This window comes from Diaphorina citri, unplaced genomic scaffold (genome assembly GCF_000475195.1).
Source record: "Diaphorina citri unplaced genomic scaffold, Diaci psyllid genome assembly version 1.1 scaffold23, whole genome shotgun sequence".
Lineage (NCBI taxonomy): Eukaryota > Metazoa > Arthropoda > Insecta > Hemiptera > Psyllidae > Diaphorina > Diaphorina citri.
In genome coordinates, this window is record NW_007377461.1 from 151,047 (window position 1) to 178,477 (window position 27,431).

Below are 27,431 nucleotides of genomic sequence, written 5' to 3' on the forward strand. Positions count from 1 at the left end.
CCCCCCCCCCCCCCCCCAAAAAAAAACGTCGAAGAATATATAATTTGTTGTATAAAATATTCGAAATCACAAACATTGGTTGAGCAACTTTGTATGAAGACTTCCCTTTATTACTCGTACATTATCCTAGTTGAAAAAAATTTCACCCTATAGGAAGGAAAGTAATGTTCCTTCCTATAGGATAAGAAAAGTAAATAATGGCACCTATCTTTTAATGAGATCCATTCTGGCCCGTGAACCCCGAGGTCCCCAGTTTGGTACACCCTGCTCCTAATGGGCTATCGTGTTTCTAATGATAGATTATTATCTTCCATGTGATGTTACATGATTTGCAGATAGGTAATCAAAATAATAACACCCCTACCTGAGCCATACTACGAATGAGTCATACTACGAAATTCGTGATACCAGATTGTTGAGTCGTAGTACGAGCTACTCTTTTGTGTTGGACCAATCAGAAGTAAGTTGGTTGCGCCATACAGGATGGAAAGGTAGATTCTCATTGGTCCTACTTTGGTGATCATTTGATGAACTTCAACACGACCGCAGCACCAGGTTAAATGGACAAACTTTATGGCAAAGAGGCCAGCTGAATAAGTGTCGAATCAACAGGCTGTTGTGATGGACAGAGAAGAGTGGCATCGAAATGTTTCAGGCTTTAAACGTGTGGCAGTGGCACATTGGGACTGTCGGGTGTTCTCAAGGATCGACTCGTCGTCGACCCCTTAATCCCAATATTTTTGATCTCTTAATCCCAATATTTTTGATAATCCTCTCAAATTAAATATTTTCCTATTTATTTATTTATTAAATAACATTTTATATACCTAATAGAGATCTTTTCCTAAGCTGATAATTGATAATGGATGACTTTGTAAAGGTCCATTTGAATTTATAAAGGTCCATATTGAAATTTTTCTCTTTTTCCCATAGTTTTGGCAAACACCCCTCGATGCAACCTTGAACGTCCTTGACGCAAGCTTTAGCACAACAGTCACCACTTTCACGCTAAGGCTCTCCCAGTATAACTTGTTAACTATATTTATTCAATTTTACCACTGCTAATACGTTCTCCACACGCGGTTACAATGAAATTGGTTTGTGTTGATTTTCAGACAAAGATTAGGACCTAAGTACCTCGGTTATATCTCGATATTAAACTGTTAAAGGTCACTCTAAGTAAATGGAGGAAGTGGATTAGCAGACAACATGCTTGCAGAACTAAAGCGAAAACCCCCTTCTGGTAAATTGAGGAAGCCCTTGAAATGTTCGGCTGTTAATCAGGTCGGATTGAAAAATTGAATAATGCAATCCAGTTTTGTTGTTTTTATTATTTTCTTTATAATCCACCTATTATTGTTCGAGTTTTTGTCAATGGAAAAATGTTATTTCTGAAAAAATAGGAGTCCAGTGTGGGCGAAATCAAGTTATGGAACTTTTCAATCCCATCCAGGTAACAACAAATTCATTCTCATCCCTGACAGGCTTGGGTTAGAACTGGAAATTAACGCGGATTGCACAGAAGTACGGAAAATATCATGAATTCATCAATTACGCCGGTGTTACCTATCTCCTATCTACTAAATACCTACTAGCTCAAATAACAATAAAAGGAAAGTAAACAAAAGATATTTAAATCAACAAAAGATAGTTGAATACAATAATTGAACTCTTTGACGTTATCTGTGACGTGGTTGTACAACCCAGTTTTATTGGTTCATTGTTTATTCTGATGATATTGATTCAGTGGAAACGTTATAGTGCTGTTTTTCATTATGTTTGATCTGTTTATCTTTGCGGTCCGGATTATCAGATCCGATTAGGATGGTATAACAATACAGGGGAAGAGAGAGAGAGAGAGACAGACAGAGAGAGAGAGAGAGAGAGAGAGAGAGAGAGAGAGAGAGAGAGAGAGAGAGAGAGAGAGAGAGAGGGGGGGGAGCTCTTCCGATCTGTGTGGTCAAGAGCACTGACTCTCAATCTGGACGTGCTGGGTTCGAATTCCAGCCGGGACGGAAATTTTCCTGACCGAACTTTTCCGTTCCTAGATAGGCAATCAGGCATGGCTGTAAAAGAATGTGATTTGAAGTAATCCGAAAGCGGTCCAAGGTACAATATCTTTTCTTAAAAAAGGTATAACTAAGCAGCTAAGCACTGATGTTATGATAATAATCATGGTAATCGTTCTTTTTTTTTTCTCCAGACTAAAGAAGATGGAATACTGGTCAGTGAAAAGTTGCCAAAAACAGAGCTCAAACTTTCGGACTTTGACTATGTCGACTATTATGGAGCCGAAGGCATACGAATTCAGCCGATCCAGCCCATGAAACGGTGGTCGCTAAAATACGAGGGCAAAATGAGGTGGGTAATAGAACTATAGGTAATGAGCTAATGAGGTAGGTATGTAGGTAATAGCTGTGCTCTAAATCACCAAAGTATGGAAAAGTATCTTACAAGTGTAATAGCCAATGGAAAAGCAGAATTTTGAATTTGGACGAATCATATCGAAATATGGAATTGTAAATACTTTTCCATACTTTGGTGATTTAGGGCACAGATTTCAGCAGCATCTTCTCCATGGTCAACAGACATCACCAATCTTTCATTATGGGTAACAGTTTCTGTTGATTTCTTACTTCACAACCTTTAAGTCCAATTATCTACTACTTACAACTATTTCTGTCGTCATCGAGTAAACAATCGGACCCCAATTCGTTCCTCCAACTCGGACACTAGGAGAATCGTTTGGTCGTTCCTATCCTATTCCGACGATTGACGATTCACATCCAGGGGTCACTGACCTCCGTCGTTGCTTCAAACCGTGACCTTGACAGCAATTGATTCTTAAACTAATCATCAACTTACTAGAGAACTAATCAGCCAAATGTCATCGCTCAAGGTCATCTAGTGTCCAATTAGTGACGAGATATGACGCTCATGGAGCATCAATACATGGTTGGCTCAGCAAATGAGCATCAATTGTAGGCAGAAAGGCGGAACTAATTTTGGCAATTTTTATATTTAGAAAAAGGCACAAATGAGTATTGTGTAAATTTTGAACCCGGACGCAATTTGACATCAGCAAACCGTTGAAAAACAAAAAGAAACTATAAACGAAGACCGGTTTGATTTTCACGAGCAGTGGTTTTGATTCTGACCTGTTTAATTACCCTATTCCACATGGAGTGTTGTATACTAATACTAAGTAACTAAGTAGATCGATCACTATCACATTTTGTTTTTCTTTCAAACATTGTCTGTAAAAATTGAAATTGTAATCAGTTCCTCAATTATTATCCCTGATGTGCCCAGTCGGTCGCCCGTCTGAAATTGGGGCAATCGAACTTATAAAACTTCAGATTTAAAATCTAGAATTCTAGAAGATAGGATTTTTTCTCATTGTAGTTATCGTTTTAGGGGTTGATTTTAAGTTCTTCTTTTTTTAAGGCTAACGCGTTCATGATTCAATTACTACAAGCAGGCCTGGTCACTCCAGTCAGCACTGACCAACATGAAGTTAGAAGTGATGTGAAAGCCAAATCAGCGGGATGATGACGAGTTGATTTAATGGAAACTGGCATTGGCTTTGTGACAGACTCTTTTCAATAAAAGTGTTTATTTAGTCAAATGAAAAAAGTTCTTTTTTTAAGAGGTTAGACAGAGGGAACTGTAACTGCTATGGTCTTATCGTCCCGAAATCGAAGAGAGAAGAAAGACAGGATAGGAGAAAGCCCGCCGTTCCGAGAACGAACATTATCCCATCAGGATAAAATCCGCCCCGGGCGGGAATCGAACCCGCGGCCTAGCGCTTACAAGGCAGACGCACTACCAACTAAGCTAACTAGGCTGGCAGCTCTTTGACTTTAAAACCTCACCTAAGTCAGAGCAGACGCACTACCAATTAAGCCAACTAGGCTGGCGATTTTAAGTTCAAACAGCAGACAAGAGAATGCAATCAACCTGTATGTTTCAAAGGGAATATCCCTTGGCACAAACTTAGATTGGGTAAATCCACTACGTACCTATACGGGGGAATTTAAAACATGCGTAGTCTATACCGTAAAATTTCAAAGATGGAATATTGAAAATAAAACCCGAACTGAACATGTTCTAACATGCTCTCAAAATGGATTCAGAAAAGGGGTAAAAAAACCACATGTGATATCCATCGGCGCGCTTATCAAGTTAAGCCCATAGCCCCACCCCAATCCATTTAGCATCAGACAAAACTGAATACTGAACGAGAAAAAATTCAAGTTATCATAAAAACTAGTCGGGCGAAGAAAAAAAAAAGAACTGCGACAGAGCAACAATAATGAAACTCACAAAAAACCAGAATTCTGAGAATACCTCCGTACTTACGTTTCATATATTATTTGCTCAAATATGTGTGGAGGGGGGTTCGAATATAAGCCAATACAACATAACAGCAAGGTTTAGTTTACTCGACCTGTCGTGTGAACCTACTACCTATAACGCTGAACATAACCTACCTTCATTCATACTAAGTTCTCAATTCTTAAAGTTTACTCGACCTGTCGTGTGAACCTACTACCTATAACGCTGAACATAACCTACCTTCATTCATACTAAGTTCTCAATTCTTAACAGTGCTTGCGTTTTGCTCATTTTCTAGAAAATTTCTTTGATTTTCCTATCTTTTATTAAAATTTTCTCTTTTCTTTGAACTAACTATTTTCTATTTCATCTGTCTATTGAAAAGTTTTACGTTCCGTTCATATTTTAATTAATTTTCAATTCAAAGGGGGGTTGGGTGGACTAGTGGTAGTGCTGTCACAATTTAATCTTATAATTTTCATGAAAAAAAAAATATAATAATAATAATAAGAAAAAAAAACTGTGTGCATTACAATGGATACCTACTACCTACTGACTTACCTACCTATTATAGTATACGGCATTACCTGATTACCTGGTATACGACAATTATAATAATTGCAAATCAGTGGCCAATTAATAACTGGTAGGGTAGGTAGGTACCTACTAGCTGGAACAATGCAGAAATGCAGAATTGAAGATTGATCAGAAAAACAAGTGTAATTTATTGTAATTACAATTAGCTTGGTTTTTTGCCGACAGGTATATGCCGACAGTTATTTATCATGTCTCATTGTTGATATCTAGTTTTGCTGAAGATTTGAAGTAGGTAATCTAAGTAGGTATACGTACAATATACAATATATAGGTACAAGGTAGGTACCTACCTACTCGTACCTAGATTTATGATGTAAATATAGTGTAGGTACCTAGATATAGGACTGAATTATTACCAACGTGGAACTTGATTTGACCTTCAATTTTGATTATTTAATACAACTAGGTAGATGCACAACTGCACATCCAGCCTAGTTAGCTTAGTTGGTAGTGCGTCTGCCTTGTAAGCGCTAGGCCGCGGGTTCGATTCCCGCCCGGGGCGGATTTTATCCAGTCATTCGAAATTTCATAACACAACTGGTAAATGACCGCCATGAGTGTCAACATGACCTTGTCATGCATGCCAAAAACAATCTGACATGACACATAAACACGATCACGCCGACGCACGCCACAGCTGCTCTGAAAATAGCGTAAAATATTAAAACAGCGTAAAATAGGAAATGTCTAAGCGAGTTACATTGATGGTATACTAACTTAATGGATGAATACCTCTCATTTTATTGGCTTTTTTTTCTTCTTCCTCTTTTTTTTTACGTTTATCAGAGTACCTAGAGTTTTTACTACTACCTGCTACTACGTACCTTCTTGTTCATTCATGAAGATGAAGAGATTCTTGATGTAAATCGGATAGGAAGTCGTAAAAGTCCATTGATGCATTGATTAATGAAACTTTTGCGATCACCCACGAAGAAAAAAAATATTCCTTTCTATTACCTACGTACATAATGACCGTCATGAATGATTGGATTGATTGATAGTCGATCGCTCGATGTTGACTGAGCCGTCAACACTGCCTCCGATAACATAAATTCACCTCGTCGATCGACGGCCGGTCGACTATGTTTGGACACACCTTTACTGAAGGAACGATAATTCGATTAAAAAAAAACTTGCGAAATTTTATAGATATACCTATAAGGAAAACAGACGAATTTTCCAAACAAGGAAAATTTCGAAAATCTTTTGCCAGCTCGTCTCCAATTGGTTATTGGTGATACTCGACGGAATTTCCCAAGGAAAAATTTTTCGACCAGGTAGTTGAAGCACCTACCTACCAGGTTCATATACTTCAAGCTGGTTGGTTCAAGTACTTCAATCTAATTGGTCAGATGATCAGTCTTGGATCACATGTTTGCAAAATCCCCCGGTTCATCTTTCAAGATGTAAGGAGGTTTTTCCCAAAGATGATATTTGATTAATTTGATGATTAGGTTTCTGAACAAATAGAACGTAGAAGGTACAGACTAGAAATTACGATTACTTATCTATTTGTAATTTTGTAATAGTAATTGCATTAGGTAATACAGTAATTACATTAGTTATGATTGAGATAATTAAAAATCATCAAGCTCCTAGATGCGAATGGTACGATCATTAATTATTCATTATTGAATATTACATACATACTTATTGTCCTAGTGTCCTGTGTAATTGGCAATCTTCTTAATAAGTAAAATTAGAAAACCTTTTTAATTTTCAATAGAAACGTAGAAAAAGAATTAACATTTTTTGAAAATAAGAAACGGCGAGAAGTTATACTATGAAAATAACGCGAAATTCGACTAAATTGTTGCATATTGCATACACAGAAACATGTACATGTATGTCTGTCTGTTACGGCGCTGTTACTCTGATGGAACTTTTGTTGTTCTCTTTTTACGATAAAACGGCTTGACCGATTTTGATGAAATTTTTTTTGGTTGTTGAGAAGAGTACTGAGGGTGACATAGGCTATTTAAATTGCAAACTTCAAATGAAAGCGAAGGAGGAAAAGAGAATAAGAAGATGACAAAGAAGAAGAAGAATAAAAGGAGGGGAAGGGAATGAGAAGACAAAGGGGGACACAAGAAAGGAGGAAAAGGGAAAGAGTGTGAAATTGTTGAAATTATTGTGCGTAAGGGAAAATGGAGAACAGAAGACCATGAAAAGAATGAACATCGTAAAGAGAAAGATTTTAAAGAATTTAAAAAGATGAACATGTTCATGCCCAGAAAACAGAAAACTCTTGAGATTCTTGAATACAGTTTGCTGTTCATAAAGATTGGAAAAGAATGAACATCGTAAAGAGAAAGATTTCAAAGAATTTAAAAAGATGAACATGTTCATGCCCAGAAAACAGAAAACTCTTGAGATTCTTGAATACAGTTTGCTGTTCATAAAGATTGGAGGATAAATAGGACATCCATTGCCATTGCCATTCAACTTTTTTGAAGATTTGAACCCTCTTTTGGAATCAATGAACTGTGCTAATTTTAAAGTCGCGCCTACACTACAGCCAACCGAAGTTGAATCAACAATGGCTGAAACCCATTCAAAGTAGCTAAGATCAAATGCTTTTGGTGAAACCATTTTCTCTCTCTCTCTCTCTCTCTCTCTCTCTCTCTCTCTCTCTCTCTCTCTTCTTTCTTTATTCTTATGTGGAGTAAGGAAATTCCTGTGATGTTCACACCAGATTTTTACGACAGGTGAATGGGCTGGAATTTCTCTTCTTCTCCGTCGCGGGTCGAGCTCAAATAATCCGAATACCTGTGGCGTAATGAGATGAACTCTGAACAACAATAACAGGAACAACAACAATAACAAAACATCAACAACAATAATAACAACAACACCAACAACAACAACAACAACAACAACAACAACAACAACAACAACAACAACAACAACAACAACAACAACTCAACAACAAAAGAAGACGGGTTTGACTTCCGTTTGTTTCTTGTAAGCGCTAGGTTGAAGGTTTGATTGCCCACCGGAAGTTACCTTAAGCAGATGAAGTTCGTTCTCGGAGAGGGCTAGCTTTCTTCTATCCTCCTTCGCTTTCGTGACAGTAAGAGTTTGCTCTATCAGACCTCTCGCCCATGAAGGTACACATGAGACGAACATGTGATTCGAAACAACTCACAAATGACGGGAAGGCATTCAAAAATCGTGGCACATTTCCAGTTGACTCTGATGTCCGGGGAAAACTGTGTCTTTGTGCTTTCAAAGTGTATTATTAGACAGAAGCAAATACGGAGAGAAATCAAACAATTAGACGAGAAATTACGGTGAAACATAAAACAATTAACTCGACTTGAACTGAGAAAGGTTGTGCCCTCGAGTCTTTATGACTTTATCAGTCCGCTTTCAGCAGGAATGTGAATAATGCAAATTACCAGCTAGTTCTGAGACATTCTCAGTATTCTAAATAAAGCAAAAAGGTTATTATTAGTATTTGTGATAATACTCTTACTGAATGTAATGGGTATTACCTATATGTATATGCTTTTTCAGCAGGAATGTGAATAATGCAAATTACCAGCTAGTTCTGAGACATTCTCCGTATTCTAAATAAAGCAAAAAGGTTATTATTAGTATTTGTGATAATACTCTTACTGAATGTAATGGGTATTACCTATATGCTATATGTTTGTAGAGGTAATTTTCAGCCACTCACCCACTTTATGGCTAATCGTAATCACTAATCAGGCTGACTGGTAATCATTATGTATAGTTAAAGTTGCCTGTGTATATAACTTTATATGAGTTTCTAATATCAATCTGCATGCAGTTCGACCCCTTCAATCAACATAGTGTTGACGAACCCTGTACGTACGTAAAGACAAAAGTTATGTATAGTTATAGTTGCCAATGTGTGGTTAAAAAAATGTGGTTTAAAAATCTGCGACGCAAAATATTCCAGTTACAATGAACCAAGATAAAGTTAGATAAATATGTACCTACCTATAACATGTATATTACATACAGAGATATAAAGTTAGGAACTCAGCAACCTCTTCATATCTGAGATACGAGAAAGAGAGAGAAAGAGTAGAGAGAGAGAGTAGAGAGAAGAGAGAGAGAGAGAGTAGAGAGAGAGAGAGAGAGAGAGAGAGAGAGAGAGAGAGAGAGAGAGAGAGAGAGAAAAATGAAGTACCTATTATTAGGTAGGTACCTTTTAATTGAAATAAAGTGAAAGATCAAAGCTTACATAGGTATCATCTGACATTAAGTTGGTAAGTAGGTATACATAGGTACCTACTGTCAAAGCAATAGGTTAAGTATCTAGATTCTAGGTACTAGGACTACTAGGTAAGTAGGTACCTACCACACAGGCCGTCCGACAGGCGATACTTCTTTTCCCTATAATAACTTCACGTACCTAACTCGTATGTTAGTAGGTACATAATATGTACGTTGTCGACTGTCGACTTTTTATACAGCATTATGACTGTATTACAAATCACGCTTGGGTTTCCCTGAGGAAAAATAAATGAAAATAATATCATTCATAATCATAAATTTCTGTATCTATTCAGATAGGTATACCTACAGTCAAACCGGACGAACCTGTCTAATTCGGAATGCTAGGGAAATGCAATAATAAAATTGCATTAATTGCATTTCCCTATATAATTGCATTTCCCTAGAAAAATTATTTTTCTGACTTATACAGGTTTCCCAATTACATTTATAAAATGAAGGGGCCACGATTGTATCCCCTTTTGTCCAGGTTTTCTCTTTAGACAAGTTCGACTATGATTAAATCTAAATAATAAAATCTATTTATTAATCAGTTAATCGAATAATCTAATAAAAAGTTGATTTAAAGGAAAGTAAAAAAGAAAATATTATGTAGGCAGACCGACCTTATAAAGGAATCAGTGTTAGGTACCTACTTTGAGAACTCCTTTGTTAGCTAAATACTCTTTAGGAATGAGCTATTTTTCTGGTGCATTGGTGTGATAAATTTATGAAACGAAAGGAATTAGGTATAGCAAATGAAATTGTACCTGTAGGTAATAGGTACCTATTTCTTGTGACAGCTTAATTATTATAGGTACCTATTTCTTCTCCTTTGATACTTATGTACCTACATAGGTACCAAGGTACCTACCTACGAAGATTATTGCTTCTTGGTAAGTAGGTACTGTAGGTAATCTGTAGAGGTTCCTAATGGTGATGTTGAGTGATTTATTTTTTCCAGGAAACATTAGCTATAAAGATTAAGAAGTTAAACGTACCAGGCACTCAACTGTCCAATATACCTACAATAAAACCTTCCAACAATTGTGCAGTGCGATTTGACCATTTGACTGATTTGAACATCGTTTTCCAATTGAAAATCAACGTCATATTTGCGAACAGTTTCATTTGACTTGAATCGAATTGGAAATTCTGTGTCCAACTTGTTTTAAATAAAATAAAAACTTACCTAAAACTTAACTTCCCTTTTTTCGAGGTACCTACTTCCTTCAATAAGTAGTGATAAAGGTACCTACCTACTTGATAATTACCAGGATCTAAAAGAGATAAGACTTAAATAAAAAATAACGAAAAAGAAAAAGAAAATTTATTGTTCCTTGCAAGAACCTTTTAACAATCGTTTTTCACTAAGTTAGGTAGGTACCTACATATATCTTGTTTTCACAAAGTTGAAAGTTTTCGGTCGAATTTTCTGACACTAGTTGCTTTTACTTACAGTCTAGAAGTCTATTAGAAAATTTTAGTAGATAAAGGTACCTACTTGATTATTACAGGATCTAAAAGAGATAAGACTTGAATAAAAAATAACGAAAAAGAAAAACAAAATTTATTGTTCCTTGCAAGAACCTTTGAACAATCGTTTTTACCTAAGAATCTAAGTTAGGTAGGTACCTATATCTTTTTTTCACGAAGTTGAAAGTTTTCGGTCGAATTTTCTGACACTAGTTGCTTTTACTTACAGTCTAGAAGTCTATTAGAAAATTTTAGTACTTTTTACTTTGACAAATAGGTACTTAGGTACTTTTCACCTTGTGTTTCCAAAGGATAAAGTGAAATTTTCCAACTATTTCCCGGGAGCTTGTGTTGTGGTGACCAGGATCAGTTGTGGACGCAGGACCTTTTTTCGAGGTACCTACTTCCTTCAATAAGTGATAAAGGTACCTACCTACTTGATTATTACAGGATCTAAAAGAGATAAGACTTAAATAAAAAATAACGAAAAAGAAAAACAAAATTTTCATTGTTCCTTGCAAGAACCTTTTAACAATCGTTTTTACCCAAGAATCTAAGTTAGGTATAGGTACCTATATCTTGTTTTCACGAAGTTGAAAGTTTTCGGTCGAATTTTCTGACACTAGTTGCTTTTACTTACAGTCTAGAAGTCTATTAGATAATTTTAGTACTTTCTACTTTCACAAATAGGTACTTAGGTATTTTTCGCCTTGTGTTTCCAAAGGATAAAGTGAAATTTTCCAACTATTTCCCGGGAGCTTGTGTTGTGGTGACCAGGATCAGTTGTGGACTCAGGACACACCAATCATGAGTGGTGCTGCGGTTAGCCAAGAAAAGGACGATCAAGGGATATTCCTCTATGTAAGTGAAAATTGAACATACCTACCTTCCTAATGTTATTCCATTTTCGTTATTTTCCTAATAGGTACCTAAAAACAACCTATGTTCCCGAATGGGTACCTATCACATTAGACTAGCACTCCGGTGGTTCCGTGTTCGATTCCCGGTGGGGTCAAAGTTTTTTCGACTCTGTGTTTCGGGGTGCACTCAGTCTCGTGAGGACAATTGAGGAGCCATTGACATCATTACCCAGTGTAAAAATATTGATGACACGAGTAAATGAGAATTAATAGTAAATTAGGCACTTAGTGATGCTGTGATACCCACAAAAGTTGTGAAGAAGTTGTGCTTTTAAAATTGAAATCCCCCTGTTGGTTTATTTGATTCTACCTATCGTAAATTGGTAGCTACTTAGCTAATGAAATTCATAGATAATTATGTACGTGAACGCTTTTAAGGAAGTCTGGCCTACAGTTAAGGAGAAAGGAGAGGGCCCTTGAGGCCCCCCCCCCTATACATATACCTACATAGGTACTTGAACTTTGTCCAATCGAATATTTCTCACAAGAAAATCATCAAACAAAATTTTTCCAACGAAATACCCCTATGAATAAGAATTTTCCATCTACATAACATTTTTTTTTTTAATGTAAATACAGGATACTAAATTTGCATACATAAGTAGGTATGTAATTATGTTAGGTATTACCTATGTATGTACCTATAGATAGCAATCAATTCTTTACATTATTCAAATTTCATGACTTACCGAAATGTACCGATTTCTAAATTAGAAATCGGTACATTTCTGTAAGTCATGAAATTTGAATAAAGAATTGATAACTATCTAAACGAGAAGATATTTTAAGGAGTAACATAAATATATGTATTAAATACCTGCACTACCTTACTACCTACTTACTTACCAGTTGTATTATGGATAGATATAATATTATGTAGACAGTATCTACATACATTCTACATAGAATAATCTAAATAATACCTAGGTAGGTAATTTCAAATAAGTAATAAATAGATAATCAAAAATATCTCGTTCCGTGAGAGTCCAGAGCACTGACACCAGAATATATAATTGCTTACAAAGATTTCCCCTTCTGGAAAAGGGGTCAGAAAGAAATGTCTAAATTATTTTATAATTATTTTCCTCTCTCTTCAACTGACCAATAGATAAAATGTGTGAACAATTTTTCTCACGGATCAAAACCAACAAGCTGGGTCCGTCCCTCCGGGAATTTTTTAGGCCGTAGTTTATTCGATCGTGGTTAGAATACCTATGTACCTACCTAATTTGTTTAATATTCAGTGTATTATCATTCTTGATTTGATTTTTTGATTTTACTTTCATGTAATGATTTAAAATCAAGACTAGAGCCCGTTCTCCCTTTATTCCCAAAATGTCAAAATCAAAGTGCAAAGTTAATGGTCAATGAAAAAAACGTACATATTCCTACGAAATCAAATGTAATCAAAAGAAAAGAAAATGTTGTAAACAGACTAAGCGGTAAACATTGGAAATGATGTAGACAAAAATGCCGACCGTGTAAATAAAAAGGAAATACCCGGTTTTAATGGATGATATATATCAAGAAGAGCAAATTCCAGGGACAAATACCTGCCTAGTTGTTGATGTAATTTTCCACCGGTATATTACACAATTATTACAGGAATTGTTGATCGACACAATAGACAATTGGACTTGGACAGCGTTAGGGAAAAAGGAACCATACATACGGGAACTTGTCTCGTGAATGGTTCTTTTCTGCTTAATGCTGGTCCAATTTGTATCGTACAATGGTCTCGTCCAATTTGTATCGTCCAATGGTCTCGTCCAATTTGTATCGTCCAATGGTCTCGTCCAATTCGTATCGGAGATTTTGTCTGCAAATTTTCAAGTAAATTTTTACTTTCTTCAACATGGTATTTGTCGCGTAAGGGCAGCAATTACTTCTCACATACGAGATTCCACTTAACGTATGCGTAATTCCAAACAAAATTCATGCAAGTCACTTTTGGTTCCTATCCGAATTTTGCAAAATTAGTTACAAACAAAGAAGGTTTGTTAAACAGAGTAATAAGAAAAGATGAAAAGAAATGTCTAGGTATGCTCGGAAATTTAGTCTTGAAACTGTGCGTGATTTGGAATTTTGGACCACAATTTGGTGCTTTGTCGGTGCGAATTTGTGAATTCACCTATACCTTATCCATTTGAATATGGCAGCAAGGAGTCATCGACCCAAAATGAAAGAACCAATCAGAATGCGAGAACTCCTTGCATTGTTGCAATTAAGGTAAAGGTCTATTTTTATAAACTCTCTCTTTTAAAAAGCAGAGGTAGCTTCGATCTGTAACCTTTTTTTTGAGGGTCAAGTCCAAGAGGTTGAATTCTAGAACAGGTAAAGATGGTATCTATTTTTAATACTCGCATCGGGTACTTATTATGCAATTTGGTATGTTTGTGATCATTCATTATCATTACCTATCTGGATTTAGTAGACATCGTGTTGTTCTAATTTCAGTTTTTTAGTAATTAATTATTTTATTTAGAGCAATGTTATCAATTAATTATTTTATTTAGAGCAATATACTGCCAAAATGAGACTGAAAAGTCCCTTTCCCTTTACTTGAGCAGTCCAAACAAAGTCTTTGTTCAAAAAATGAAATAAAATAATAATAAACAATTTATTATTATTCAATTCTAGTAAGAAATCATCTTTTCGTTACTTTTTATAGGAATACATAAATCATTACGAATACTGAATACCATCGGCATAAAAAAAAAAGTATCATTGTGGGAGGAAGCACTGTGCAATGTACCTTCCTCCTTTAAAGATATTCTACCGTTGAACCTTTGACACGTTTGGCAACGTAGCCTACTTTTTAGATGAATCCTTGCTGCCATATTCAAATGGATGAACCATAAGTATCTGGCCAATAGCGTGTGCTGCTAGGTTTAAAAAAAAATATTGGAGTCATAGAAAGTAGTTAACCAGTTTTTCCATTGCCTATAGAGGATTTTTTTACTATAAAAAGAGTATACAAGACTTCTACCCTCAAAAACCACGAGTAAACTACCATTTGGAAGAATTTAGAAATCTAGTGATTTTCAAGTCAAATCTAGTGATTTTTTTTCCTCGAATCTAGTGATTTTTTAAAATTTGGAGTGGAGACCCTGATTTAGTCCTGAGGATGGCATCATGAGATGTTGAAACATGTTGACTCTTTTCCATCAATAAATTCGTTTATTTAGTCAAGTGAAGACTTATTCTCTTCTTATTTTAGTAATAACTTGATATTGATACAAATTACAAAGCTGAATGATGATTACCTATGTATGAATTACCAGATTATACAAACCTCTTTTACGGTCGGGCTTATGAAAGAAACAGGCAGTGCAATAGTCCTAAACTAAAATGGACGCGGCACATCAGGGATCAGGAAGAAACCGCCTTAACATAATAATAATATGAAAGAAACAATAATCCACATCAGCCAAAAATAACTTTTTGACCAATCAACTGATTACTGATCCAAAGCTGATTTCAAACGCCCCCCGAAAAAAACGTCGAAGAATATAGGTATAATTTGTTGTATAAAATATTCGAAATCACAAACATTGGTTGAGCAACTTTGTATGAAGACTTCCCTTTACTATTCGTAGATTATCCTAGTTGCAAAAAAATTCACCCTATAGGAAGGAAAGTAATGTTCCTTCCTATAGGATAAGGAAAGTAAAAAATGGCACCTATCTTCTAACGAGATCCATTCTGGCCCGTGAACCCCATGGTCCCCAGTTTGGTACACCCTGGTCCTAATGGGCTATCGCGTTCTTAATGATAGATTATTATCTTCCATGTGATGTTACATGATTTGCAGATAATCAAAATAATAACACCCCTACCTGAGCCATACTACGAATGAGTCATACTACGAAATTTGTGATACCAGATTGTTGAGTCGTAGTACGAGCTACTCTTTTGTGTTGGACCAATCAGAAGTAAGTTGGTTGCGCCATACAGGATGGAACAATTCAAAGACCTTAACCTCAGCAACCACAACCAACGTGCTTCCAATCTTTCGCGAATTCTTCAATATTACTTTCAATTTCAATAGGTTCTTCAAATAACTCGCCTATCTCAAAGCTAATTCAAAGACCTTAACCTCAGCAACCTCAACCAACGTGCTTCCAATCTTTCGCGAATTCTTCAATATTACTTTCAATTTCAATAGGTTCTTCAAATAACTCGCCTATCTCAAAGCGAATATCTCCTAAACTTTTTCCCGCCAAGTGTTGACCTTTGGAACCGGTTTTCTCAGCAACCATGCGACCAACACCGGAACTGATTTCGGAGATCTACACCGCCTGCTATTGCGAGTGGGACATTACCAAGAAGAAGCTCCTGGATGGATGCGGACATGAATCTGTATGACTTCAGCATCAGGTTTAATGGACAAACTATATGGCAAAGAGGCAAGCTGAATTAAGTGTCGAATCAACAGCCTGTTGTGATGGACAGAGAAGAGTGGCATCGAAATGTTTCAGGCTTTAAACGTGTGGCAGTGGCACATTGGGACTGTCGGGTGTTCTCGTTGTCTACATATATTCAGTACAGACGGGATTGGAACAATAGAAAATAATCGTATGACTTGCTAATTGCCAACATGGAAAATTGGAAACTATTACTGAGGGTTTTTACCTAATATTATCAACATTATCAACTACACTCTTTATAATCTACCTTATCATAGGCATCGTACCTCCTACTAGCAAGGGACTAGTAATGCCTAACGCCTTAGTACTATTAGTCATATATGTATTACTAGCTACTGGTCGTACAACTAACGCCAACACATGACTAGTCAATCTACTAATCGCGCCACTAGTCGAATTACTAAAGTATTAGTACTATTAGTAATATATGTATTACTAGCTACTGGTCGTACAACTAACGCCAACACATGACTAGTCAATCTACTAATCGCGCCACTAGTCGAATTACTAATGTCACCTCTAAAAGCACGAGTCACCGAGTTCAATGGCAGACATCGAATCCGTGCATACTGATGAGCTCAACTGATATTGTGTTGTGCCATTTCGACAGTTGACTCCAGTGTGTTATTTAGGTCAGGTCATATTGATTTCCCCAGTGGCGATGGCGTTTCTTGTGTGCCTTTCTAGTCGTCAAATAGAATTCGTACTAGAATAGATAATAGACGACAGATTAAACGTTTTGGGTTCAACAACTTGATGGGTAAAAAATATGAAAAAATCTTGCAGGAAAAAACAAGAACGCACACAAGATGGAGTTTGGAATTTGAAATGAGACGTCATGATCTCACTAGACATGGAGAAGAAGTACAAAAAGGGGATGAGAAGGAAGACGGAGATAAAGAAAGAAGAAGAGCGGGGGAAGGAGATGAGGAAAAAAAAATGTAATTTAGAAGATGAGAACACAATAATGGGGAAAAGAAACGAAATAATGAAAGCAATCATGTTGGAGAGAGGAAACTAGGACGCAAATAGAATGGAGAAGATTGAGAGAAGAATGATGGAGACGAAATTGAAAGAAAATGAAAGCGAAGGAGGAAAAGAGAATAAGAAGATGACAAAGAAGAAGAAGAATAAAAGGAGGGGAAGGGAATGAGAAGACAAAGGGGGACACAAGAACTTTTCTTTGAACTAACTATTTTCTATTTCATCTGTCTATTGAAAAGTTTTACGTTCCGTTCATATTTTAATTAATTTTCAATTCAAAGACCTTAACCTCAGCAACCACAACCAACGTGCTTCCAATCTTTCGCGAATTCTTCAATATTACTTTCAATTTCAATAGGTTCTTCAAATAACTCGCCTATCTCAAAGCGAAATCTCCTAAACTTTTTCCGCCAAGTGTTGACCTTTGGAACCGGTTTTCTCAGCAACCATGCGACCAACACCGGAACTGATTTCGGAGATCTACACCGCCTGCTATTGCGAGTGGGACATTACCAAGAAGAAGCTCCTGGATGGATGCGGACACGAATCTGTAGACAATGTGGTAAGAGAACGTTTTGAAATAACTATCTGAAAATGAATAGCTCATCCCCCCTGAAAGGAGTTTAGCTAAATAAAGTTGAGGAGCATGAGATCAAAAATTCACATCCTTAATCAAATTCATCCTTTGGTGTCCTTATCAACACTGAGTTACCAATGTCCGTAGGTATGTTGGTCAGTAAACCAATAGCAAAGATCAGTCAGAAATCTGGGATTGCCAAAGGGTCAACCCAAATTTACACATTTTTATTTTATTTATTTATTTATTTATTTATTTATTAAAATCGGACAAACAATTCCAGAGTTGTCAAGGAACAAACGAACGGACAAACTAAATGAAAAACTGACCGAAAAATTAATCAGACACACAAAAAGCAATCTACGAAATGATTTTGGGGCGTCCGGTCCTAGAGTGAAAGTTGATGGGTATGTGACTTTTTGACCAAATGCTCCTCAAGCTTAGTTGGGCATAGAAATTCAAGTGATATCTATTGTGCTATGAAGAGAGATCGTTGATACTGATCCAAAATATATTCCAAGATAGGTAAATAGAGATGAATTAGAGTTTTAAAACACATGAAAATTGAAAACGAACCTAAATGAGAGTGATGTACAAATTACAAATCATATTAGAATTGAAATGATAACCACAAGAACGTTTTGAAATAACTTATCTGAAAATGAATAGCTCATCCCTGAAAGGAGTTTAGCTAAATAAAGTTGAGGAGCATGAGATCAAAAATTCACAACATACTTCATCAAATCCATCCTTTGGTGTCCTTATCAACACTGAGTTACCAATGTCCGTAGGTATGTTGGTCAGTAAACCAATAGCAAAAATCAGTCAGAAATCTGGGATTGCCAAAGGGTCAAACCAAATTTACACATTTTTTTTTTTTTTTTTTTTTAAACACGGGTGGTTGAATGTGTGTAGGTGGTTGAACATGTGGACCGAAATTATATGCACGGCTTGCATCTGATAGCCACCTGTAAAACCTTCGAGAGTTCTCCACTTCTCCCAAATCAATGAGTCAGTAACTTAGTACCTACATACTTGGTTCAGAAAATTTCTCTGGCCATTCCAAAGGGGTCATTCAGTGTGCAATAGTCCTAAACTAAAATGGACGCGGCACTTAAGGGATCAGGAAGAGACCGCCTTAACATAATAAAGAGGCTATTGCTCGAGCATCATGAGTACGTTACCCAAACTCGTTACCTTTAAAACATCTAACCATGATCATGAAATTCATTAAATTTTCACAATGTGGTACTAACAGTTCTGCGGTCAATGTCACACCTTTCAACCTACTTCGCCAGATAATCAATTCAACAAGGTAGAACTCAAGCAAATCTAGGAAAGATCCCTCCGCCACAACTCGTCTTTCTTTATTCTTTTGTGGAGTGTTTCAGGCCTTTGACATCGATCGACCTAACCTCCTTCACATAATATTATGTATAGAAAAATTAGTACCTATATACGTATATAAGTATGTAGGTGTATATTATGTTTGTAAGTTGTGTAATAATTAGATGGAAACTTTGTATGGCTGCTGGTTGATGAGCCAAGAGTTTGAAATTGATAAGGTTCGGATGACAAAGTTACTTTGAACTTTTGTATCTAATAAGATGTATTGTGTGGTCTAACTGAAGACTTATCCGAACTGTATAGCAAAGGATACAGATATCATGTTTCAATATCGATGAATCTGGGTTAATGCTAAACCAATGTTTTTTTTTTTATTCTTAGTATCATTGTAAAGTTGTCTTTCGATAAAGGTAGAGAAATAAAGCTCAGTTGAATATAAATTTATTGCCATATTAGAAGGAAACACCGAATTTATACAGAAAAAATATGATAATAATACCTAAATAAAATAATAATAAGACAAAAAAAGAAGAAGAAATATACGTAGATATAGTTACATAGCTACATAATGGTAATAAAAAATTAATATAAAAATCAATTTTGCGAGAACGAATTAAAATCGCGCCGAACGCTTATCAGTGTGCATAAATTGTTTTCGAACATTGATTAAAGTAAAAGTGTTTACTTTTAACCCCTTGAGGGTAATCTGGATAGTTTAGCCGCTCTTTATTATACAAAGTCGGTTGTACCTTTATGATTTATGTATACCATTTTTTCTACTCTACACTCACCTAAAAAGGCACCTCCAAAGTACCTCTGCTTCCTAGAAAGTTCATTTTGAAAACGATTCCAAGTACCAATCTGCCGGTCAATTTACGCTACTGTTATTCGTAATAGTCACCCGCGGGACCAAAGGCTATAAGTATATTGGTTACTACAACGGTAAGTAAGTACTTCAACGATGTCAATAAATCACACATCCCTTTAACGCCAATCTCGAGTTTGGCGTTTATGTGCCAATTGGAGTCGCAATATACCCATTTCGAGCAGTTCGGTCGTAATCTGCGAAGTTCTTCAAAGATAATAGATAACTATCTAGTCCGACATTCATAGAATAGTTATGATGACTAGCAGGATTCCAGTTTTTACGACAGGTGAATGGGCTGGAAGTTCTCTTCTTCTCCGTCGCGGTTCGAGCTCAAATAATCCGAATACCTGTGGCGTAATGAGATGAACTCTGAACAAAAATAACAACAACAACAACAATAACAGGAACAAAAATAATAACAATAACAATAACAAAAGAAGACGGGTTTCTTTAACTTCCGTTTGTTTCTTGTAAGCGCTAGGTTGAAGGTTTGATTGCCCACCGGGGCGGAATTTACCTTAAGCAGCTAAAGTTTCTTCTCGGATAGGGCTAGCTTTCTTCTATCCTCCTTCGCTTTCGTGACAGTAAGAGTTCGCTCTATCAGACCTTTCGCCCATGAAGGTACACATGAGACGAACATGTGATTCGAAACAACTCACAAATGACGGGAAGGCATTCAAAAATCGTGGCACATTTCGAGGCTATTAGAGACTATTTATAATGAATAGGATCGGATACATGTCCTCAGGATCGCGTAGGTGATGGCATCGGAACTTGGTACAGGGTGGTTTTCGCATGAGAGTAAAGAGTGAGTGAGTGAGTGAGTGATTGGGAGGTTGAGTGAGTGACTGAGTGAGTGAGAGAGTGAGTGAGTGGGTGAGTGCGTGCGTGTGTGAGTGAGTGACTCAGTGGGTGAGTGAGTGAGTGACTGACTGAGTGAGTGAGTCAGTGATTGATTGAGTGAGTGAGTTATTATTACAGTTTAGCACGTTACAGACCTTAGCAGTTACAGTTTTCTCTGTCAAACTTCTTAAAAATAAAAAATTAATTGTGGCGCGGAGTGGGGAAAACTGGGAAAAGAACCAAAACACCTTCGCAAAGATTGCCCTGATTCCTGAACGGGAGGTGTGTGACCTGTTGTACAAGAGACATGCTATGTCATTCTGTGAATATGCTATCACCATGTATTTGCTGAACGGTTAACAATGACCATTGTACAATGCAAGAGGCATTAGGATTCCCTCATGTTATTCTCAATGCTCGCGATGTTAACTCACATTTCACGCCTCCTGACATTGTCAGGAAGGTTATGGTTAGACTGTTTACTCCTGATTCCTTTCGTACCGACTTCCTTGATTCATTGATACTGATTCAACCCTGAATCAAATGTTTCTAGAAGGAATAGAAGATCTAGAAGGAATAGATTTTAGAAGATTCCAAGACATTCTAGGAAGAAGGGATGGATGTGTTCAATGAGAAACTTGACAAGAATAGCAAGTATGAATGTTTTCAGAATAATAAATCCTCGTTATGAATGTAGACTATTGTAGACCTTTGATAAGGATGATAAGAGGTCAAAGAGGTGTGTGGTGCAATTTTTTGAGGAAGGCCGACTCAGAGAAATATGAACATGAGTCATCTTCAAGAAGTAGGTACCTATTTTGAACCGAGTTTTCAGCAGAATGCAACTTGAAAGTTGGTTATTTGAAGGTACGAGTAATAAAAACCCAAACTATATCGCAAGATATAATATTTTTCAATCCGTACGAGTATCTTTAGAAAAGAGCCAAATTAGGAGAATACTTTGTGATCCATGTGAACGAAGTTTTCTGGACTATCTTAAAAAACACTGACGACAATTTTTCGGACATTGATTAAAGTAAAAGTGTTTAAAGTAAAGTAAGTGTCTCTTAACCCCTTGAGGGTAATCTGGATAGTTTAGCCGCTCTTTATTATACAAAGTCGGTTGTACCTTTATGATTTATGTAGACCATTTTTTCTACTCTACACTCACCTAAAAAGGCACCTCCAATGTACCTCTGCTTCCTAGAAAGTTCATTTTGAAAACGATTCCAAGTACCAATCTGCCGGTCAATTTACGCTACTGTTATCCGTAATAGTCACCCACGGGACCCTAGGCTATAAGTATATTGGTTACTACAACGGTAAGTAAGTACCTTAACGATGTCAATAAATCACACGTCCCTTTAACGCCAATCTCGAGTTTGGCGTTTATGTGCCAATTGGAGTCGCAATACCCATTTCGAGCAGTTAGGTCGTAATCTGCGAAGTTCTTCAAAGATAATAGATACCTAGCTATCTAGTCCGACATTCATAGAATAGTTATCATGACTAGCAGGAGTCCAGTTTTTACTTTCCTTATCCTATAGGAAGGAAAGTAATGTAATCGGGTCAAATTTTCGATGGTCAGTTTTTAGTGCCAAAACACGTTTTGAGGTCCCTAGAGCCTTCAGCCATTGGTCCGTGTGTGTGTCTGTCTGTGTGTCCGTGTGTCTGTCTGTAAACAAAATATCTCGAGAACGGTAAGAGCTAGAGAGTTGAAATTTGGTTTGTAGCTGTCAAATGTGACAAGGATGCGACACGAATCTTTTGGTTAAGACCGGTGCAACGGTTGGCGGCATTTTACCGCTTTTTGGCGGTTTTAAATTGTGCGTAGTTGATAATCCCAAGTTTTATTGCACTTTTGATTTTATTGGTTTATGACTGTTTAGTTCCAGTGGTAATAAAATTCTACTAATCCCTTGAGCCTTTAGACTAGTTTGAAAAAATCTACAGCGGATTAGGCACCTTAAACAAAGATTTATTGTCTAAGCATTCCGATTTTCATCTACAGCAAACTTCAGCCAAAGTACAGATGCTGGGGTTTATTAACTCGAGATTGAGATGAAACGAGGATTTCCCAATACTTAATACCCAGGTCAACCTCGGATTGAACTCAATCTTGAGACTATCCAAGTATCCACGGTAGTAAAACACGACCTGAGTGTTTTGGCAAAGAAAGTAGGTACCTAGGTACAATGTCCATAAATTTGAGTAGGTATCCTGTTGACTGTTTTTAAAGAGAAGTAAAATTTATGAGTAGTAATAAGCAGGTGGTAGAATTTTATTGGTGAGCGAGACATCAAATCACCCCGCAGCAAAAGGTAGTAGGTAGGTAGGTACACTAGGAGGTATAAGTACCTACACCTAAACAGGTGGTAGAATTGGTGATATCAAACCACCTCGAAGCAATAGTTACGAAATTTATTGATAAGTTGTTTGAGGCATTAGGTACGTACATGTCTTGATAACTTGATATTAAACCAATAGTCTCCATGAAGAATGTCGTTCATCAAAAAACTAAACATGTTCCAAATGGAACCCACAGGCTAAATCACAAGGCGATTACTCCTGTACAAAGTTGTACATCTGAGTAACTCATAAAATACCTCAGTACTTATATGGTCGATAGATTTTTTGATCCGTAATTTTGTAATTTCGTATGATTCCTTGGAATTTCGATTAAACTTCCCAATCTTCCCGTAACCGGTACACGTACACACCTGTGTTCCGGCCTATGTAGGGATGGGATATTCGACTCTTTTTGAATATTCGAATACCACGACTCGATTCTTTTCAAATATTCGACTCAAAGAATCGCGATTCTTTTGTAGTGAGAGAGAGACAGCACACAGGATCACTCTCGCTGCTTTTCGTAACCAATGAGATTGCAGCATAGCCGATTCTTTTTCCCCCCACCACACGCTTTCCTCGACTCTTCAAGAATCGCGATTCTTTTAATTTAAGAATCGCGATTCACGATTCTTTTGAAATATTCAACTCTTTGAATCGATTCACTCAATAAGAATTCAAGTGATATCTATTGTGCTATGAAGAGAGATTGATGATACTGATCCAAAATATATTCCAAGATGGGTAAATAGAGATGAATTAGCGTTTTAAAGCACATGAAAATTGAAAACGAACCTAAATGAGAGTGATGTACAAATTACAAATCATATTAGAATTGAAATGATAACCACATTATTAGATGTAATCGATGACAGTCTACATATAGTCAGTACAGACGGGATTAGAACAATAGAAAATAATCGTATGACTTGCTAATTGCCAACATGGAAACTATTACGGAGAGTTTTTACCTATAATTTATTATTATCAACATTATCAACTACACTCTCTATAATCTACCTTATCATAGTGATATCTATTGTGCTATGAAGAGAGATTGGTGATATTGATCCAAAATATATTCCAAGATACGTAAATAGAGATGAATTAGGGTTTTAAAGCACATGAAAATTGAAAACGAACCTAAATGAGAGTGATGTACAAATTACAAATCATATTAGAATTGAAATGATAACCACATTATTAGATGTAATCGATGGTTGTCTACATATATTCAGTACAGACGGGATTGGAACAATAGAAAATAATCGTATGACTTGCGCTAATTGCTAACATGGAAACTATTACGGAGGGGTTTTACCTATAATTTATTATTATCAACATTATCAACTACACTCTCTATAATCTACCTTATCATAGGCATCGTACCTCCTACTAGCAAGGGACTAGTAATACCAGTAATGCCTACCGCCTTCGTACTATTAGTCATATATGTATTACTAGCTACTGGTCGTACAACTAACGCCAACACATGACTAGTCAATCTACTAGTCGAATTACTAATGTCACCTCTAAAAGCACGAGTCACCAAGTTCAATGGCAGACATCGAATCCGTGCATACTGATGAGCTCAACTGATATTGTGTTGTGCCATTTCGACAGTTGACTCCAGTGTGTTATTTAGGTCAGGTCATATTGATTTCCCCAGTGGCGATGGCGTTTCTTGTGTGCCTTTCTAGTCGTCAAATAGAATTCGTACTAGAATAGATAATAGACGACAGATTAAACGTTTTGGGTTCAACAACTTGATGGGTAAAAAATATGAAAAAATCTTGCAGGAAAAAACAAGAACGCACACAAGATGGAATTTGAAATGAGACGTCATGACCTCACTAGACATGGAGAAGAAGTACAAAAAGGGGATGAGAAGGAAGACGGAGATAAAGAAAGCTAGTCGTCAAATAGAATTCGTACTAGAATAGATAATAGACGACAGATTAAACGTTTTGGGTTCAACAACTTGATGGGTAAAAAATATGAAAAAATCTTGCAGGAAAAAACAAGAACGCACACAAGATGGAGTTTGGAATTTGAAATGAGACGTCATGATCTCACTAGACATGGAGAAGAAGTACAAAAAGGGGATGAGAAGGAAGACGGAGATAAAGAAAGAAGAAGAACGGGGGAAGGGGATGAGGAAAAAAAAATGTAATTTAGAAGATGAGAACACAATAATGGGGAAAAGAAACGAAATAATGAAAGCAATCATGTTGGAGAGAGGAAACTAGGACGCAAATAGAATGGAGAAGATTGAGAGAAGAATGATAAAGAAAGAAGAAGAGCGGGGGAAGGAGAAGAAAAAAATGTAATTTAGAAGATGAGAACATAATAAAGGGGAAAAGAAACGAAATAATGAAAGCAATCATGTTGGAGAGAGGAAACTAGGACGCAAATAGAATGGAGAAGATTGAGAGAAGAATGATGGAGACGAAATTGAAAGAGAATGAAAGCGGAGGATGAAAAGAGAATAAGAAGAAGAATAAAAGGAGGGGAAGGGAATGAGAAGACAAAGAGGGACACAAGAAAGGAGGAAAAGGGAAAGAGTGTGAAATTGTTGAAATCAATAATGGGGAAAAGAAAGGAAATAATGAAAGCAATCATGTTGGAGAGAGGAAACTAGGACGCAAATAGAATGGAGAATATTGAGAGAAGAATGATGGAGACGAAATTGAAAGAGAATGAAAGCGAAGGAGGAAAAGAGAATAAGAAGATGACAAAGAAGTAGAAGAATAAAAGGAGGGGAAGGGAATGAGAAGACAAAGAGGGACACAAGAAAGGAGGAAAAGGGAAAGAGTGTGAAATTGTTGAAATTATTGTGCGTAAGGGAAAATGGAGAACAGACGACCATAAGAAGAATGAACATCGTAAAGAGAAAGATTTCAAAGAATTTAAAAAGATGAACATGTTCATGCCCAGAAAACTCTTGAGATTCTTGAATTCAGTTTGCTGTTCATAAAAATCGGAGGATGAATAGGGCATCTATTGCCATTCAACTTCTCCGAAGATTTGAACCCTCTTTTGGGTACAATGCAGTTTTTTTTTTGTTATTAATTTATTATGTCACAACTTTGGTGCTCACTGCAGAATTGTAGGATTTTCCCAATATCTCAATAATCCTAAAATCCAATGTTTACCTACCACTCAAGGATTGACGACGAAACCGACCCCAATATTTTTGATATTGGGGTCGGTTTAATCCGAATATTAAATTTTTGATAATCCTCTCAAATTAAATATTTTCCTATTAGAATGGATGACTTTGTAAAGGTCCATTTGAATTTATAAAGGTCCATATTGAAATTTTCCTCTTTTTCCCATAGTTTTGGCAAACACCCCTCGATGCAACCTTGAACGTCCTTGACGCAAGTTTTAGCACAACAGTCACCACTTTCACGCTAAGGCTCACCCAGTATAACTTGTTAACTATTTATTCAATTTTACCACTGCTAATACGTTCTCCACACGCGGTTACAATGAAATTGGTTTGTTTGGATTTTCAGACAAAGATTAGGACCTAAGTACCTCGGTTATATCTCGATATTAAACTGTTAAAGGTCACCCTAAGTAAATGGAGGAAGTGGATTAGCAGACAACATGCTTGCAGAACTAATGTGAAAAACCTCCTTCTGGTAAATTGAGGAAGCCCTTGAAATGTTCGGATGTTAAATCGGGTCGGATTGAAAAATTGAATAATGCAATCCAGTTTTGTTGTTTTTATTATTTTCTTTATGATCCTATTATTGTTCGAGTTTTTGTTAAAGGAAAAATTCATTCATTTCTGAAATTTTGCGAACTGTAACTGCTAAGGTATTATCGTCCCGAAATCGAAGAGAGAAGAAAGATAGGATAGGAGAAAGCCAGCCGTTTCGGGAACGAACCCTATCCGTTGAGGATAAAATCCTCCCCGGGCGGGAATCGAACCCTCGAACTAGCGCTTACAAAGCTAGAGAGCTAGAGACTAAAAGATAGGAGTCCCTTGTGGGCGAGAGCAAGTTATGGAACTTTTCAGTCCCATCCGGGTAACAACAAATTCATTCTCATCCCTGACAGGCTTGGGTTAGAACTGGAAATTACCGCGGATTGCACAGAAGTACGGAAAATATCATGAATTCATCAATTACTCCGGTGTTACCTATCTACTAAATACTAGCTCAAATAACAATAAAAGAAAAGTAAACAAAAGATATTTAAATCAACAAAAGATAGTTGAATACAAAAATTGAACAACTCTTTGACGTTATCTGTGACGCGGTTTGTACAACCCAGTTTTATTGGTTCATTGTTTATTCGGATACATATTGATTCAGTGGAAACGTTATAGTGCTGTTTTCCATTATGTTTGATCTGTTTATCTTTGCGGTCCGGATTATCAGATCCGATTAGGATGGTATAACAATACAGGGGAAGAGAGAGAGAGAGTTGAAGAGGGATTT

At 36.6% G+C, this 27,431-nt stretch overlaps 1 protein-coding gene and 3 long non-coding RNA genes across 5 annotated transcripts in view; 3 read left to right on the forward strand and 1 right to left on the reverse strand.

Moving 5' to 3' along the window:
- LOC113467557 overlaps positions 1-10,970 on the forward strand; it is a 22,205-nt gene extending 11,235 nt beyond the window's left edge. Inside the window, exons 2-3 of one of the 2 annotated variants that reach the window (XR_003391596.1) lie at positions 10,148-10,425; positions 10,674-10,970. This is a non-coding gene — a long non-coding RNA (uncharacterized LOC113467557). Of the gene's footprint in view, positions 1-10,147; positions 10,485-10,673 lie in introns of those variants that run through there. The other variant, XR_003391595.1, reaches the window with a different exon arrangement.
- Positions 10,847-11,517, reverse strand: LOC113467562. The gene is made up of 2 exons (XR_003391600.1): positions 11,458-11,517; positions 10,847-11,044 (listed from the first exon to the last, which is right to left on the reverse strand). It is a non-coding gene; the product is annotated as an uncharacterized LOC113467562 (long non-coding RNA).
- Positions 11,518-15,553: 4,036 nt separating this feature from the next.
- Positions 15,554-15,907, forward strand: LOC113467566. The gene is made up of 2 exons (XR_003391602.1): positions 15,554-15,630; positions 15,748-15,907. It is a non-coding gene; the product is annotated as an uncharacterized LOC113467566 (long non-coding RNA).
- Positions 15,908-17,191: 1,284 nt separating this feature from the next.
- LOC103509493 (hexokinase type 2-like) overlaps positions 17,192-27,431 on the forward strand; it is a 53,800-nt gene continuing 43,560 nt past the window's right edge. The window contains exon 1 of the mRNA XM_026823702.1: positions 17,192-17,555. Within this exon, the coding sequence (XP_026679503.1) occupies positions 17,442-17,555 (114 nt within the window). The 5' untranslated portion in view covers positions 17,192-17,441. The remainder of the gene's footprint in view (positions 17,556-27,431) is intronic.